The sequence below is a fragment of the Rhamphochromis sp. 'chilingali' genome, assembly GCF_963969265.1.
Source record: "Rhamphochromis sp. 'chilingali' genome assembly, chromosome: 12".
NCBI lineage: Eukaryota > Metazoa > Chordata > Actinopteri > Cichliformes > Cichlidae > Rhamphochromis > Rhamphochromis sp. 'chilingali'.
This window is the reverse complement of record NC_137939.1, coordinates 26022005-26040325: the sequence shown is the minus strand read 5'-3', so window position 1 is coordinate 26040325 and position 18321 is coordinate 26022005. Positions and strand designations below refer to the sequence as shown.

Here is an 18321-nt window from a genome sequence, read left to right as displayed (position 1 = left end):
AAATGTCTTCTAAAATGTTCTGTAGTATAATCCCAACATCTCACTTCAAAATGTGGCCAAATAGACCCCCCCAACACACACACGCACCACACACAAACATCTTGGCATTGATCACACAGGTCTCAGAATTAAACTACCCAGAATGCATCCTGACAGGATGTCCTGTTGGCACGATGCAGGGGTGGGTGGGTCAAGAGGTTTCTGTGGTTAAACATTCATAGCAGTACCCCCACAGCTAAAACATGGCCCCGGCACATCCACACGCAACTCTTCAAACTTCTTTGGAAGATAAATTTAACGTCTGTGGTTGCGGATCAAAAACACACACCTATGAAGTTAGACATGACGACACATTTGTTATACTCTCAGTTATCAGTTATTTGTTCTAACGCTCAGGTTCATCTTTTAAAAAAGAAGACGATTACTGATTTGTCTTTGCTTTCCTGTTGACTTTTGGAGACGCGTTTTTCCTTTCATATCAATGACCGCATACAGCTTGTTTTACTCTACTTGTTCGGTGCCTAAAAAAATCAATAATACCAAAATCTGTGTCAAACACGATTTTTTAAATAGTATTTGCCTTGCAAGCACACCTCACTATAACCATTCTATTTTTGCTTACCTATCACTTACCTTATCTCATTTTAACTACTCAGACACATTGCTGTGCGCGCCCGTGCGTGTGTGTGTCTGTGAGTGAGTGTGTGCATGTGTGTGTGTCTGAGAGAGAGAGAGACAAAAGACAAAAAATATCAAGATAATGAAAGCACAACATGAAAGAACGTTACTACAACTGGATTTTGACTCTTTGTTATGCTCGATAGAAGGTAGGCAGCACAGAAGGTGGGTATTGTGTAAAGTTAAATGTGGGCTGCATTTATTTACTTATTATTTACTGGGAAATTGATGCAATGTAACGGTTTATTAGCAGTTAGCAGCTACACTTTGAAGTGCACACGTGGATGTCTGTCGTGAAGACACACATAGCCGTGTGGTTTTTAATGCACTTTGGTCCTGTGATTTCTAAGTGGATTTAAAGGCATTTCTTTTTGATGGATTATCAATAATGATGATAGAATGAGTAAGAAGTAAGTTGCCCTGTATCATGCCTGGGTGTGCAGAACATGCCCATCATTCTGCACAGGTTTCAGAATTGCTCAAGGTGTTGCAAGATAACTGACAGGGTCATAGTGTTACAGTTAAAATTAAATTTGGGAACTTCTGATCCTAATTTGCCACAATAGGAACTTATTTACTGTAAATCCATTCTCCTTATACGGTAACATTTTTTCACACATGAAATGCTCCATTTGAATAAGTTCAAGGTGCTGCTGTGCAGAAGGCCAGGCACAGGACAAAACTGCGTAAGAAACATGACAAACTATAATTTCACTTGTAATTAACTTGTTAACTTGCAATTTAATGTTAAAAACAAATTGGTTTTACACATGAGTGATTGCTCCTGCTTCCACTCTTTGATGGAGGATCCATGACAAAGCGCCTGATTTAGACACATGAGATGTGATGTGATGTGCGCTAGGATGCCTCCCTCCTCCAGTGATCTGATATCCAGTAATGGTCCTTGTAGTCAGTGAGCCTGGATAACACTGCTAGCTCATGGTGTGTGACATGGTACCCAAAAATTACCAAGAGTTAGTCAAGCACAAGCAGGGAGGATACTGATACTGAAGTGTGGGGGAGAGCGAAAGAGGGGCAAACACGTACGCCGACATAGTGACGGACATGTAGAAGCAGAAGCTGCAACTTTAGGAAAGAGTTTAACCTTAAAATAAAGTACTTTACAGTAAGTTCATCAAGTCAAATGCATGCGCTCTCTTTCTCTCTCATTTTCAGTCAATGTGAAGTTCCTCTTTCCCAGTCTGTTTATTTTAGAAAGGTGGCTTTGTTCTATTTACTGTACCCACTCCCTCAGCAGCCTCTACCCCTGTCCGACCAGTTAGAAAAGGGGAGCGATGAGGAAGAGGAGGGGGAGGAGGGCATGATGTTTGGACAAACGGACAACCCGAACAGGATATAGAGGTCTACAGCCTGTGGGTGTGTCGGTTTGGCTGTGACACAACTCGCACACAAACACTCAAGCGTGCACACGCACAAACACACACACACACACACACACAATCGTGGGAGTGTTCCCGCTGGAGGGCAAAGTCTCCCTTCCTCTTACACATTCATTCTCTCTTTTTCCCTCCTTCCCTTCATTCCCCCTTTCCGCTGTCACACCCCTCTACACCTCCTTCCTTTAGACCTTTCTTTCTCCTTCATCCCTCTTTCCTTCTCTTGTGACACCCCCCACCTCCCACCCCTCTGCCTTTCTTTCAAAAAAAAAAAAAAAAAAAAGGAAAAAAGAAAGTGTTAAAGATACAGAAGAGTTGGCCAACAGCAATGAGAAACTAGGAGGGAGAGGCCAAAATCACCACAGGGGACAATTATGGCTTGGGCTGTGTACGTGTGTGTGTTTGTGTGCGGTTCTTTTTGGGTTTGATAGTTACAGTGACGTTGTTGAAAACAGTCCTGGAAGCCACTATCTGTCCTTCACAAATATTCTTCCCCTTCTTCTCTCCTCTATCCCTCCTTCCCTCCGTCTGTTTGGACCTTTTTTAACCATCCTGTCAATTTACGCTGTCACTTCTGTTTTCATTCATCTCGTACACTGGAGCTACAGCCACTTCTTGTGCCGTGCATTTGTGTGTGTGTGCGCGGCCATGTGTGTGTGTGTGTGTGTGTGTGTGTGTGTGTGTGTGTGTGTGTGTGTGTGTGTGTGTGTGTGTGTGTGTGTGTGTGTGTGTGTGTGGTTTCAGATTGAGTACATGGGCTTCAAATAAAGGCAGAGCTGTGGGTTAAACTTCCTCCTCATCAGCAGGATCTGTGTCAGTTTGTTTGCTTGTGTAAAACCAGAATTTCCAGGTTAGGTTCCAAAAGTTTAAAAAAGCAAGAAGAAATGCTAGTGCATAGTCACATTTGTAATAATGCAAATAATTCAATGATACCTTTTTGTAATAAAGGTTTTTTTAATTAAAATCTTGTACTTGCTTGAATTGCTGTAGTGTTTGAAAGGTGCTACAGTGGGGCAAAAAAGTATTTAGTCAGCCACCGATTGTGCAAGTTCCCCCACCTAAAATGCTGACAGAGGTCAGTAATTTGCACCAGAGGTACACTTCAACTGTGAGAGACAGAATGTGAAAAAAAAATCCATGAATCCACATGGTAGGATTTGTAAAGAATTTATTCGTAAATCAGGGTGGAAAATAAGTATTTGGTCAATAACAAAAACACAACTCAATACTTTGTAACATAACCTTTGTTGGCAATAACAGAGGTCAAACGTTTACTATAGGTCTTTACCAGGTTTGCACACACAGTAGCTGGTATTTTGGCCCATTCCTCCATGCAGATCTTCTCGAGAGCAGTGATGTTTTGGGGCTGTCGCCGAGCAACACGGACTTTCAACTCCCGCCACAGATTTTCTATGGGGTTGAGGTCTGGAGACTGGCTAGGCCACTCCAGGACTTTCAAATGCTTCTTACGGAGCCACTCCTTTGTTGCCCGGACGGTGTGTTTTGGATCATTGTCATGTTGGAAGACCCAGCCTCGTTTCATCTTCAAAGTTCTCACTGATGGAAGGAGGTTTTGGCTCAAAATCTCACGATACATGGCCCCATTCATTCTGTCCTTAACACGGATCAGTCGTCCTGTCCCCTTGGCAGAAAAACAGCCCCATAGCATGATGTGTCCACCCCCATGCTTCACAGTAGGTATGGTGTTCTTGGGATGCAACTCAGTATTCTTCTTCCTCCAAACACGACGAGTTGAGTTTATACCAAAAAGTTCTAATTTGGTTTCATCTGACCACATGACATTCTCCCAATCCTCTGCTGTATCATCCATGTGCTCTCTGGCAAACTTCAGACGGGCCTGGACATGCACTGGCTTCAGCAGCGGAACACGTCTGGCACTGCGGGATTTGATTCCCTGCCGTTGTAGTGTGTTACTGATGGTGACCTTTGTTACTTTGGTCCCAGCTCTCTGCAGGTCATTCACCAGGTCCCCCCGTGTGGTTCTGGGATCTTTGCTCACCGTTCTCATGATCATTTTGACCCCACGGGATGAGATCTTGCGTGGAGCCCCAGATTGAGGGAGATTATCAGTGGTCTTGTATGTCTTCCATTTTCTGATGATTGCTCCCACAGTTGATTTTTTTACACCAAGCTGCTTGCCTATTGTAGATTCACTCTTCCCAGTCTGGTGCAGGTCTACAATACTTTTCCTGGTGTCCTTCGAAAGCTCTTTGGTCTTGGCCATGGCGGAGTTTGGAGTCTGACTGTTTGAGGCTGTGGACAGGTGTCTTTTATACAGATGATGAGTTCAAACAGGTGCCATTCATACAGGTAACGAGTGGGGGACAGAAAAGCTTCTTACAGAAGACGTTACAGGTCTGTGAGAGCCAGAGATTTTCCTTGTTTGAGGTGACCAAATACTTATTTTCCACCCTAATTTACGAATAAATTCTTTACAAATCCTACCATGTGAATTCATGGATTTTTTTTCACATTCTGTCTCTCACAGTTGAAGTGTACCTCTGGTGCAAATTACTGCCCTCTGTCATCATTTTAAGTGGGGGAACTTGCGCAATCAGTGGCTGACTAAATACTTTTTTGCCCCACTGCATATAAAAAAAAAACTCCTCTTGCCTTGCCTCACTGCAGTTTGAAAGCAGTTCCTCCTGATTTTACACTCCACTATTCAATACAATTCATATAATCATCCCATGATGATAACACATGTGCTATTACATTTCTAAACACAAATCAGTGCTAGCGCCATAAAAAATACCCAACATGATTCATAATTCATACTAAAATGTTCATTTCTAAATTTTCTCACTCAGTTACAATAAATGCAATATAATATATTGTTATAAAAGAGCAGCAGGACCTATAAATGGCCTGCTTTTAGTTGCTGTGTGACTTCTTTCACATGTAAACACACATCAGGGAAAAGCTGCAGAGAGAAAAAAAACAAGTGATGTCACACTGTTGGTGGTTTGTCAGAGGTTACAAACACAGGCCAGTCTTTCCTTTCCCAAGTGTCTATATTCATTATTTTTGTATTAGCATTGCCTTTCTGTGTAACATCGATGGGTTTTTCTCTGACGAACTTACGGCGACATATTTCTCCTGTTAGAACAGCGGTTAGCCCAGAATTGACGTCAGGACTCCAGGTCTCTGTATCCTCTGTGCCTTGCTGTCCCTTAACATAGTTTGATAAAAGGAGGCCACAGTCTCCTTTTGTTCCCGTTGTCTCCCACTCTTCCCCAACTCCTTTGCCCCAGATCACCTGCCTGCCCACACTCCTCATTGTTTCCACCTTCCTCTGCCTCTCGCCTCGCAACTTTTTCCTCCTCGCTACCCTCATGCTCCAGCAGCAGCATGCAAACAATAACTTCATCTGATCCACTTAATCTCCTCTCTATCTTTTTTTCTGCCCCACCCCCAAAACCTTCTTTCTTATATGTCAGTAAATCTGAATCTGAATTGGGTCACGGGCTTGTTTCAGGTGGGCCCCAGCAACTGTACCCGTATCTTTTTTTTCCCTTCATCAAATCCCCCAGTTGACACTACACCTCGCCTGAGTGACCATAAAAAAAAGGTTAAACCTCTCTGATAAAGTCAGAGTGAATGAGAAATTAGGCAGTGGAACATGGTGGTAAATATGTAAGTGAGCATGTGTTTGAGGAGGGCACAAAGAGATAGAGAAAAGTTTGTATATGGTGGAAATGTAATTGTGACCCTGGCTTTTTTTTTTCTTTTCCCCTCTGTGTGGTTAGACTGTTTGGCCTTCCCGTAGTTTATCTAGCCTCAGAGACATCCAACTTCAAGTTTTAGTTTTGTGTGTCTTTGTAGATGTGTGTGTGTGTGTGTGTCTGTGTGCTGTACAGGAAAGAAGAAAGCGAGCAACGGGGGTGAGAGGTAGATTTGATAGCAGAGGACACCCAGACCCTTCTTCCCTCTCTCCCCCTTCATACCCCTCTGTTTAGACCTTGATAAGTGGAGCCGAAGTCTGTGGGGGTTAGGGATTCCTGTCTAGCACAAATGCATGCGTACACAAAGACACACACACACATTGGGATCCGCCCGCTCCACATTCCTGTGTCCGACTAAGGAAGCAGCCTAGCCGTCTTCCCCTCCACTCCCAAATTATCCCCTTCTTCTAAAATCACTACATACTTATCACACACACCTCTTTACCTCTCTCTTCCATTCTGACTCATACATACCTCCTCTATCTTTCTCCATCCTTCCACTGAGCCCGGTGCAAACAGCATGTCTAATCATCTCACAGTGAGCGTAAAATGTTTTACTAGAACAAGTGAAAAAGATCTGGTGGTACAGTGACATAATGTCCCTGTTTTGCAATGCAAACACAAGTTCAGATTATGTCTTGCATCACTCTTAGGATTGCTTTAATAGAAGCCGAAAAACACCAAAATCACTATAAAAGCTTACTGTATGGCCAAATATTAAGTCAAATTGACCTCTCACAGATTTTCAGGTATTTCTGCCACTTACCTATCACTCTGTTGCAGTGGGGTTTCTTTGTCTCATCTCTCACTGCTCACCTCTCTTTTTATTCATTCCACTCTTTTGTGTCCTTCTTCTGCTGTCCAACTCTGTTTATATATTTTGCCCCCTTTCTCTCTCCCCCCTCGCTTTATTCCTCCCTCCCTCCCTTTCAAGGGTGGGTTACAGGGGTTAGGAAGAGGTCATGTGGTCTCACGCTGCCCTTTCCTCTAATGGCTTCTTAATGAGAAAGAGAGAGCGAGGGAGAAGCAGGGAGAGAAGCGCTTTTGAGAAGTGGGGTGAGATATCAGCAGTTCTGCTTGGGGTACTGACTCAGTGTGTGCATGTGTGCGCGTGCGTGTGTCTCTGTACGAGGCTGTGCGTACAGCTGAACATGTATTTGTGCGCGCACATAGTCTGCGCTACTTGACCGACCCTTGCTCCATTTGAAGGCCTTTCCTTGCTCTCTGTTCCTCTCTGGGGAAAGAGGAAATGACACGTTTGTAGCCTCGAATAAGCTCTGCAGCTCATCACGCGCAGTGTCCACTGGGTCTGGCACGGGGATGGGTGGGAGATGTTTTGGAGGTGAGGGAGGAGGGTAGTGCGGGTGGGGGGCTGGGCTGGGGTGGGGTGGGGGCTCTTTAATTTGCACAGCTTCTGCTGATTTGATCATAAGCAATTAATCTCAATGGCTCAGCTCGGGTGCAGTGGGGGAAGAGAAATGAACACAGTCCTCTTTATGCAGGCGTCCCTTGCTCTGGTTTTCCCCTCCGTCCATGCAGTGTGATTTTTACACTTCTTATCCCTTATATTTGTATCATAGAGGGAACAAGCTGTGGGGATTCTGCTGTTGCGGTCGTTCCCATGTCGTCCCTTGTGATTTCCCCTGCAGAACAACCCCAGCAAATTTTGTCTTTGCAGACAAATATTAGTACTAAATCCCCTTTTTTTTTCCTTTTTTCACAATCTGGTTTGAAAAGCTTTTAATGAGTCTAAGGTTAGCAAACATATGAATCACTTATATGGATTAGCAAAATTTTGAGTCAAGTATAAAAATACAAGTTGATACTTGGAAAGCCAAACTTGGATATCACAGTTAGTGTGTAATCAGCTCCACGCTGGTTACAGCACCACAATTCAGAGCTGCATTAGGACAGATAATCGTCGATTTTGGTTTTCAGACTGCTGACAGGCTCGTGGAGTAGTGCGAGGTTCAAGGTCCAGATCTGTCGTGATTGATCTTGAGATCCATCTAGCTTTTATCAGCTCAGGAGTGACACAGATCCCCCCTGATCCACTAGCACCAAGCTTGCAGCTAGCACAGGTGTATATGCTCATATATAGCTCATCTGTTGCGCTTCCTTCTCCTGTTTAACCCTTTGCTCTGTTCCTTCATTTTCATTCGTATGTCTGTATATGAGCCAAACAGTGATTCCCTCACTCTCCCTTTCTCTGCAGTCACCGTGCCAGCTTTCCATCTCCCTCTATCTTCCTCGCCCTTGCTTTTTCCTCTCCATGGCACCATACTCCTCCCATGCTGAGGCCAGAGCTCTCTGCCTCCATTGTTGGAGGCAGGTTGCCAAGGATACAAGCACAGAGGCACAGTCTTAATGTTATGAGATGGGAGAGATGAGCAGAGAGAAGGGAAGAGGGGCAATAGCCTCTCTGGTCACTGGGCAGCTCCACAGCAAGCTAATGCTCTCCAGAGTACATGTAACTCCCTATGCTTCCCACTTTGTGAAGTGTTCCTGTGTGGATGGAGCACAGTGACACTGGTGGGTTGTGGAGTAACTTTTGTTCTGGTCGCCCGCTCCCCGCTCACCTGTTGTGACTGTATTGTATGACTGCAGTGCATGTGTTGTGTTGTGTGTTTGCACATTTGTCAGGCAGTCACTTGGTGGGAGCATTCGAGCTGCCGTTCTTTGGATATAAAACATTAACCAAATGAATTTAAATGCAATTGTCTGCACACAACCGAGTGCTAAATTTGAAGAAATCAAAAAACATTAAATAAGAGTCTCTGTACACTTGGGTCCAGTGCAAATGATTTATTAATGATTTTTCGTTAATCGGGTGTTTTGAATTATTGGTTTCATGACTAATTGTTTCTGAAATGAAATGAAATAATCATATTGTTGTAATTTTAAGTAGGTAAGTAGGCAGTGGTATCTGTAATCAGTTCCAGAAACTTCCATCACAACTATGTGGTGAGTTTGTGGAAAGGTGAGATATTTTTAAGAAAATATAATATACCATTTTTCCTCACCACTGAACTCTCTTGAATATGTGGACATTAATATGCCATTTATCTCATTTATAGTTCCACAACCTGCTCCAGGATGTCCAGCTGGAAATATTTTTGACATTTGCCAACTTTGTTTGCTTCTTAAACTTGTCTTAAATTTATTTCCACCGAGCAGTAAAAAGATTATACCGGCTGGATAGTTAGACTCGAGCTTTTCTGTTGGTCAGTGTGAGTCAAATATTGTGTTAACCTACACACCAGTAACCCACAGGCTATACCATCCCCACCCTGAGTGTTTGTCATTTTCCTCCTCCACTTTCCATTATCCCTCCTCTCAATGTCTCCGTGTCCCAACTCACCCTTCAAAATACAACCCTGACTGGGCTGGACGGGGGCATTGGAGCCGGGTCCTCTCCCATGTATAAATCCAAGACATAACCTCTCACTCTTTCTCAATCTCTCGATCTCGCTCTCTCTTTTTGCTCTTAGCACAAAGCCCTGCGTGTCTGCCTTCCTTCCCCACCCAGCATTCTTTCCCCATGCAGACCTCTCCCCCGCTCTCTTTCGTTCTCTCTCTGTCGACTTCCCTCCTGCCCGCCAACTCACTCAGCCTCACCCTACCTTTCATTAGCCCACTCTTTATCTCACGCACTTACTCGGATCGCTCTCTCTCTTTCCCTATCTCACCAGCTTGTACACTCCCCGCTCTCTCTCTCTCTCTTTTTTGTCTACCCCCTCAGTTGCTTTGGCTTTTTTGTTTCTGATATATCTTCATTTATTTCTCTCTCCCTCTCTTTCCCTGCTGACCCTATTATTTTTATATTCCCTCTCTCTCTCTCTCTCTCTCTCTCTCTCTCTCTCTGCCATCACTCCCCCTCTCTCCCTCTCTCTACCTCCCTCCCACTCCTCTCAGTCCCTCTAAGCTGCATTAACTCCCCAGATTACCTTGAGCCCTGCAATCCTCCATCCCCCACGCACTCACCCGCTCTTCTTTCCCTCCCTTCCTTCAGTCATTCACTTGTTCACTCAGACTACGTCCACAGCTAATTTTGACAGTGTGGATAAACAACTGCTTTGTGGCATTTTGTGAAGATCTCTGTCCACGCTCAAACACTTAAACTGTAGAAAAATAGATCTCTAGTCCACTGGCCTTAACAGAACTGTGCCTCACTGACTTGTGTTAAGGAAAGAGGCATACACAGCCGTCTTTAAGATACAATTTCTTTTTCTAATTTAGATATTTTTCTCTTTCTACTGTCCAAAAATTAGCCAAGTAAAAAAAAGAACAGTGATCACAGACCATCAAAGATGAGTCAGATGTGAATACTTAGTTAGGCCTTCTGTACACACAGAGGTCCTTCAAGCCAGTAGTTTTACAAAAGCAAATTAACGATAAAGGCTCATCAAAATGCTTCAGAATTCAGCCTTTTAGAATTATAAATGAAACGAAACTCCACTATGGTGAGCATTCAAATCAACAGAAAATTGCCTTTTGAGCCTTACAGCGTTTAACCGGACGTGTAAAAATGTATTCGGTCATGACCACTGTAGTCAAAAGAAAATTCGTATTTCTATCTGTATTCATTCATATTTAACTATAAAGCTCTGTTTTCAGGTGCATATGTAGAAAGCGTGAGGCGAGAATGCTGGCAGCAAGACCGCATCACAGAACCGACTTTAAGTCTGAAACAAGATCAAAGGAGTTACAGGAGAGGGGGTGGGTTGCAAAGCGGCTTGGAGACAGCAACAAAAGCAAGCCTAAACAGCATGGCCTAAATGAGATTTTCTAATTGGATGTGTAGAAGGATATCAGCTGAGCCATAACCCCATGTCAGCTGACAATGATATCCTCCACCAGCTGGGATTGTTTGACTGAACTGACGCTACCTTTTACCTGTATGTCATTAGAAATCTCTGATACTAGTGGTTCACATACTTTCCATTATGCTTTTACTGGTGGATGAAAGTCCTGTGCATACCAGCATTTAAAAGGGCAGGAAAAGGGACATCAGGTCATTACAAAAAAAGTGCTGCTCGTATGCTGTGTTCTGACATTTTTTTTATTGAATCTATTCTGTCAGAATACAGATTGGTCCACAAAAGAGCAGACAGGTGCGAGGCAGAAGTTAAAGGTACAAATATATTTAGTGTGTTTAAAGAAAGTGTATTAAATGACAGACAAGGTCATTTCCATTTTAAAGGGAAGCATGTGACTAAGTAGATATAAAATGCATGCCAGGGTTGTCACTTGTATACGTAGAAAAACGTGGCACCTAAGAAACAGAGCATGGAGCCCTGCCCTATGTGTGTTTGGCATTGCAAAAGTTTGCAATTCAACCATGACATTTTCCTAACACTAACTACATCATTCATCAAGCTCCATTATCAACCTCAAGAAGAAAATCAAACTGCGAGTAAAAGTGACACTTAAGAGGACCTGGCTGAGAGTCATTTGTGTTTGTGCCACTGCCACAACTTACATGGGAGGCTTCAGAAGGTACGAGCTAAACCTCCCATATGGACGCTAACAAGCAACCAATCTGAATATTTAGTCTGAGAACTTCTTGGAACTTAGAGCACTGATCCATTAAGGATCAAGCAAATCCAACTGTTCTCATTTGGACAGCTTATTCTTCTTAAGTCACTCCCTGTTGAATGATGTGATCTACAATGCTCAGCTCAGTGATATTTATATAACACGTAAGCCACAGAAAGGAAACGGTAAGCGAGAATAAGTGCAAAAGAGGCTGGCCGAAGTGTTAGCTGTTAGCTTGACACCTGCGGGTAGGTGGGCCTACGGATGTGTCGATGAATTGTGCTGCACTGCTTTGAAGTGTGACCGCCATTTTAAAAAGGGATAAATCCTACCTAGAAATACACGTATATCCCCCTCGTGAATACAAATGCACTGGAAAAACACTTGAGGAGGTTAACCGTGGCCAGATATTGCACCGTAGCCAGATTACGTGAGATCACATCCTGATTAATTCTGCCCACATGCTTGCATCTTGTGGTTGTTTAGCATTGCCGTCTTCATGTAGACACGGGCAAAAGCACAGAGAAAGGCAAGCGTTTTCAAATTTAGCTGGCTTTCCGTAGCCTACTCTCACACTCGCTCGTTCGCCCCCACCGTCACCACCCAACCCTCCCTCCCGGAGCCTCTGTAACCTCCCCCTCACCTCTCCTCGCTTCCCCTTCACTCACCCACCCACCCACGCTCCATCACCCCACCGTCCACCTCTCACCCCACCACTCTTGCAATCGTTGTGCTCCTCTTCTCTTTTCTCCTCTCCTCCCCTCCACCCACACTCTCTCTTTTTCCTCCGAGCCCCCAGCAGTACCACCATCACTACCAGCACCATCATCTCACTCTCTCTCTCTCTTTCTCTCTCCTGTCCTTTACCACTTTCTTCCCTCTGTCCCTCCCTCCTCTAAAGCCTTCAGGCACTGCTTGATTTATGCTTGCCCTCCCTATCCACCTCCCCACCACCACCCACCCACCCACCCACCCATCCTTCCCTATCTCTCCTGGAGGTTGTGGCCCGGCTAGTCCCTAAAAACAACAGAGAAAGAAAGCAACAGCGAGAGAGAGAGAGAGAGAGAGGATAACAACCTCTTTTACTTTCCATCCTCCCTCCTTTTTAACCCAGCATTTTTTTCATTCTCCTCTCCCACACTGCTTTTTAAATTGCCTCTGAATTCTTGAGCTGTTTTAGTGCCTCACTCCCCCTTCTTAGCTGAAATTACTTTTTTACCCTCTCAAACTCTGGCATGCTGAGGAAGCAAGTTCCACCTTCCCTCCCCTCTTTGTCCACTCGAGGACAAACAGGCACTAATCACAGGTTCAGCGTACGAAACTGTTTGTAATAAAAGGTGAAGGAGAGACTTTCATTTTCTCATTTGGAAGCTTGACGCTGTGACGGCGGCGCGCGTGTTGCTCACAGTCTTGTGAGCAACACGGCTCTTGTAATGCCTTGTCCTTTTCAACCTCAGGCTGGTCAAGCCATTAACCGGGCCGACTTGGGGCAAGGCTTCTTTCTGTATCCTCCGCTGTCTCTCACGCACACATGCGCACATATATGCATGGAGAGATACACATTGAGAGAGTCTTTCTCCTTTGTTTGCGCTCTCTCATACTCAAACATGCACACAAGCCCTACTTTCTTCTCTGACAGCTCTCTTGTGGTCGTCAAGCCTCAGTAACTCGTTGCTTAACCACCCTGGACTTTTTCTCTCCATTGTGTTTGGTTACTGTCTCTGTTGATTTGAAGGCGGGGTGAGTTATGTGAGTGTGTGTTTGTGACTCGAGGTGTTGAAGGAGCGTGTCCATCATTAGCCAGGTCATGTGCGCTTGAGTGCGAAACCTGTAGAAATCTTTTTGGGGGGAGTTTTGTGCCTTTTTTTCTTTCTTTCTTTTTTTTTTTTTTTTAAATCTATTAGAATCTTTATATTTGGAAACTGGAAACTCCCTCCCAAAACAGTGTCAGGCTTCATTTAGAGAAGAGGGAGGCATTTGTAGCGCGAAACACACACAAACACCCGCCCGCACACACACAATCAGAACAGAAGATCAGAGGTCAAACTGGGTCACCCGACCCTTCCCTCCCTTTTCAGGCCTTCTCTCTCCTCCTTTTTACTGCGTCAAAGTGTGCTCTCTAGTAACACAACTCCCCTTGTGAAACACACACACACATATCACTTAGATACAGTGCAGCCTCCAACCACAGCGCATAAAACTCTATCTTCTATCCATTAGCCGTAACTCGCTCAATGGATGATAAATTCAGGATTCCTCATAACACATTTGAAGTATAGTTCAGCGCACACCTATTTTATTTCCAAGGCAAGTCTTATTCCTCCTTTGCTTTTTCCCACTCAAGCCCCTGCATAGCTTGCAGCATCGCTCATGCGCGCGCACACGCGCCCAAAACACACACATGAACAAAGAGAACCCACCATTTCCATATATTTGTCTCTCTTTTTAAAAGGGGGTTTTATTTAGCATAAATGTTGAAGCCAAGGGTGCCCGGCTACCATGGCAACCAAATTAAACGGAAGATCTCTTCAGAGAGCAGAAATCTAAATTATTCGGACTCTTTTATGAAGGGGAAAATGAAAATTCCCTTCACTGTACAGAGACCGCTGCACTGTAAAGGCAGAAAAAAAGACGAGGAAAATGCTATTGTTTTTTTTTGTATCTGACCACGCAGTTCAAAGCCATATTCCACGCCATTGAAATTCATAGGTTGCCTCATGACAACCGGTACGTTAACACTCAGCATATGTGCACAAAGGAATGATGTAACCACAGGGTCTCTAAAACTCGGGATAAACCTATTGCCTTTGAAAGATACCACAATATGTGTATCTACAAATCCTCAACCAAACCCGGCACATGTATGATGAAATCCATAAGCTGCGCGCATGGGATTAGGTGCGACTGGTTCTGGTGTGGTAAATGATTTTATCTGTAAGAACAGGATGAGGTTTAAGTAAGACAGCATCTACGCAGGCCCGATAAAGCTTACATAAGTAAAGGCGGATTATACCGTATATTGCGATTATTTAGCGAGGAAGCCTGTTTGCGATCAGCTGAATACTAATTTCTAATATCTCCCGCTTAGTCCCGGATATGTGGGTATATCCTCAGAAAAACAGGATATGGCACTGCATGTTGCAGGCAAGGGAAAGTGGCTCACTAATGCATCAAATACAAAAATTCATTTCACACATTTTTCTGTGCAAGACAGAAGTTAGACCGGCATCTGCAAGGAGACCATGAAGCAATCACTCTTCCATAACCCTTCCATTCAATCTACAATGTGTGACTGAAGGATTGTTACTGTATGACTGTGAGGAGTGCGGATATGTTCCATCTGTAGATGCACGTGTCTAAGGGGATGCTGGGAAACCGTTCTGGGGTCATTCACTCACCCAATGAACAGATGAGTGGAAGGAGATAGGGGTCAGAGATGACCCTCTTTTCCCTCTCTCCTTCCATTTGTCTGCCTCTTCTTTCTCCATATATGTGTGTATTTGTGCAAGTGTGTGTGTGTGTGTGCTGTTGTTGGCCAACAGCAGATCTATGTTATTGATTGACTCCTGTGGCTGCTGGGCTGCCCACTGAAGGAGGGGGCAGAGCTCTAATGAATTCCTGCACCTCATGCCCTGTGCGCCAACCCCTACACCCCCTCCTTAATTAACTTTGTGTGTGTGTGTGCGGGTGGGACGGGGGTGTGCGTGGATGCACGCATGTGTGTCTTGTGTGTATCATCTGTGCTTCCTCCACAGCTCAACACCCCCGCTTTTACACTCCCTTGCCTTTTTTATTCCTTTATCTCTTTCTACGCTGCCCATGCCTCCTCTTTTTTTCCCTCTTTACTCCCCCTACCCTTATTTTTTTTAATATCTTGTGATACGTTAGCTAGCCGTTTGATGACTACTGATTACTTCGTATGTATATCACTCTCATCTGAGGCGGCCCATCCTCAATATCTCACTCATATCTCTCTACACCTTTCAGATCTATATGTGCAGCCATGCATACAGAACGTGTATCCATCCATCTGATCTGGGATCATTTATCTATCCCGAGCATGAAAAATGACTGACAGTTTCCCTGTGTCTGTGTGTGAGAGAGGGAGAGAGAGAGGGTGGTCAGCATTGACCTAGTAAGCTGAGAAAAAGCTGTATACCCATCGGTATTCCAGACGTGGAGCCAAACTACTGTCTTTGTCACCTTGACTCCCCTGCAGCAGACGGCCACCAGGCTGCACAGGAAACACTTAACACTGCCCAACTGTAGTTAAAATGAACAATAGGGCTATTTTGTTTTCTTGCTTCCATTAAATTTTTTCATGTTTTCTTTCCTCTTTTGCTTCCCCACCCGTTTCTGTTCTCAGTGCCCCCGCATCACCCTAGTTACTGTCCTCACTCTGTTTATTCCCCATTAGCTCTGAGTGTGATTTCAGCTGTCGCTGCATGGGCGCTGTGCAACGGTAAACTTATATATTAGGATGTCAGAAGGTTTCTGTCCAGAACAGTCACACATAATTATGTACACACACCCCTCTCCTTAAGGCAAGACTCAAGTCTGCATTAGCTCTCAGAAGTCTCTGTGTTTGTTTTAGATGTAGACAAGCCATTCTTTCAAAGACTCTAAGCCAGTGATGTGCCTGGTGTGTATTTTTGTCTACTTCTTTGTTGGAGAAAGCAACCTGTCATCAGCTAAATGTCAATTAGGAGGTAATAAAAGTGTGTTTGTGTCTGTATTTGTGTGTGTTTTTGTTTGCGTGTGTGTGTGTGCTGAGCAGAGCTGTCGTCAGCAGTGTGGTCTGACAGTCTTGTAGATCTACAGTGGAACCTCCAGCGACATGTCTACTGCTGACAGCTTCTCTCTGCTTTCAACGAGTCTGATGGCTAAATGCACACACGCGCACACACACACACACACACACACTCAAGCACACACGCTCACAGGCATAGCGCATAAACACGCGCGCACACATGGATCACGTCTGTGTCTGCCATTCGGTCTCACACTGTCTCTTTATGATCTCTCTGTATTTTTGTTGACTGGCGATGATGAGGTATGTTAGGGAGTCGAGGAGAGCGAGGGATGAATCAGAGTGGTGACGTGTTGGTAGTCGCTACCAAAAACACTGGGTGTAAACGATGACTTGGCTGAGAGGGTTGAAAGGATTGGTTTAATATGGTGTTTTTTTGTGCTTTCACTCAGGCTGTTATCACTGTCAGGTGAAACCTAAAAGTGTCAACTTTTTTTCTTGTTTTTTGTAGTTTGGCCATCGCTGTTTATCCCCTTTGGAGATGCTTCACAGTGTCAAAAGTGATGGAATTTTCATCCTATAGAGAAACATATAATCCCTCAAATATATTAAAACAGTGCTTCAGTGATTTAAAACACCAGCTTGAGCTTGAATAGCATTTTAACGTCACTCATTTTTAGTTGTATAAGGACACAAGAACCTCACCCGTCTTCTGTTACTTCATCTCTATTCAGGGGCAGACGTGACTGAACCCAACAGCTCAGACAGCCGTGGCGAACGCCTCGACTTCTTCCTCAAACAGGAAGAGCCTCTTGCCACAGAGCCCAGCTTCCTGGGCACCAACGAATTGGAGGAGGCCGGGGGAGGAGCCGGAGGTGGAACAATCTCATCTGTAGCCAATCTGAAGGCAGCGCTGATGAGTAAGAACAGCCTGCTGTCACTGCGGGCTGAGATGATGGGAGATGATAACCCCTTGTTGTATGAGTACCTGCCCAAAGGAGGACACTCCCTGTCTTGTAAGTCACTATTTACTAACACTGCACTCACCCTGATTGTTATACACATACACACACACACACACACACCTCAATATAACTTAGACATACACAAATTTTCTACTACTTTATCTTTGACTACCTGCTTACGTAGTCACCTGCGATACATAAAACATATAGGCGTGACTGCTTCTGGCATGCGCCTCCTCTGTTGTAGTACTTTCCCTCATCAGCCACTGTTATCTGGATAACTCTGAATCCCTGTGTGTGCAATTGTGTGTGCATATTGGTGCACGCGTGTGTGTGTGTGCGTGTGTGGTGCCACTTGAGTGTGTAACCAGTTTGTGTGGTAATGCCAGTGATGACTAGTCAGCAGTGACTCAGTGAGAGAACATTTTGCTGGGATCGCTCGTGCTGTCTCGAGAAAATTTGTTTGGTTTTATGTGACAGTTTCTTTGTGGGTATCAGTGGGTCTACGGCTGTATTTCACCGCAGCAAAATAACACAACAGTGCAGCAGCAACTGTTCAGATATTTACTTACCGAATTGCTCCAACTACAATATATAAATCTCTGCAAGCTGTTAGAAGGTCTTTCAAAATGAACAAATACATCCAAACTCACCAAATGTCATAAACAAAGAACACAATTACAGCAAGCAATAAAAAGGTGATCTTCACCTATTTGTTCGCTACAAATCTTTGCTTCTTGTTATATATCTGTGCACGACCGAGCAACCAATAATTATTCTTCTCTTTAAAATCTGATATGCTCAGCTAAATAATAGATCAATAAGCGGCCGCATTGGTGCTTAATTTGTCTGTGTTAACAAGAGATTTTTTTTTCTTTGTTCTGTCAGTTTTTTCTGCCTTCAATGAGGGTGTTAAACTCTGTGTGTGTGTGTGTGTGTGTGTGTGTGTGTGTGTGTGTGTGTGTGTGTGTGTGTGTGTGTGTGTGTGTGTGTGTGTGTGTCCCAGTGTGAGCATGCATTTGCTTGAGTCCACGTCCGCGTGGGCACATTTGTGTGCGCGCGCATGTGTGTATTCAACTCGTGTGTTTGTTTCTTTAGCTTTTACAGTCTAGTAATTGGATCTTTTGTCCCGAGTTCTGCCTGTTTTTGTGAGTGGAAGAAAAGCAAAGGAAGGGTACAACTCTGAGCCTAGTCATGTCTTTTCAGTTGAGCCCCACTCACCTACAAAATAAAAGACAGGGCCAAGA

The 18321-nt window shown here is 44.3% G+C and overlaps 1 protein-coding gene across 3 annotated transcripts in view; it reads left to right on the top strand.

Annotated features, from left to right (window-relative positions):
- Window positions 1–18321, top strand: part of zbtb46 (zinc finger and BTB domain containing 46) — a 63762-nt gene that overhangs the window by 30825 nt on the left and 14616 nt on the right. For all 3 annotated transcript variants that reach the window (XM_080899860.1, XM_080899859.1, XM_080899858.1), the window contains exon 4: window positions 16844–17125. In XM_080899860.1, coding sequence (XP_080755986.1) covers window positions 16844–17125 — 282 coding nt within the window. The remainder of the gene's footprint in view (window positions 1–16843; window positions 17126–18321) is intronic.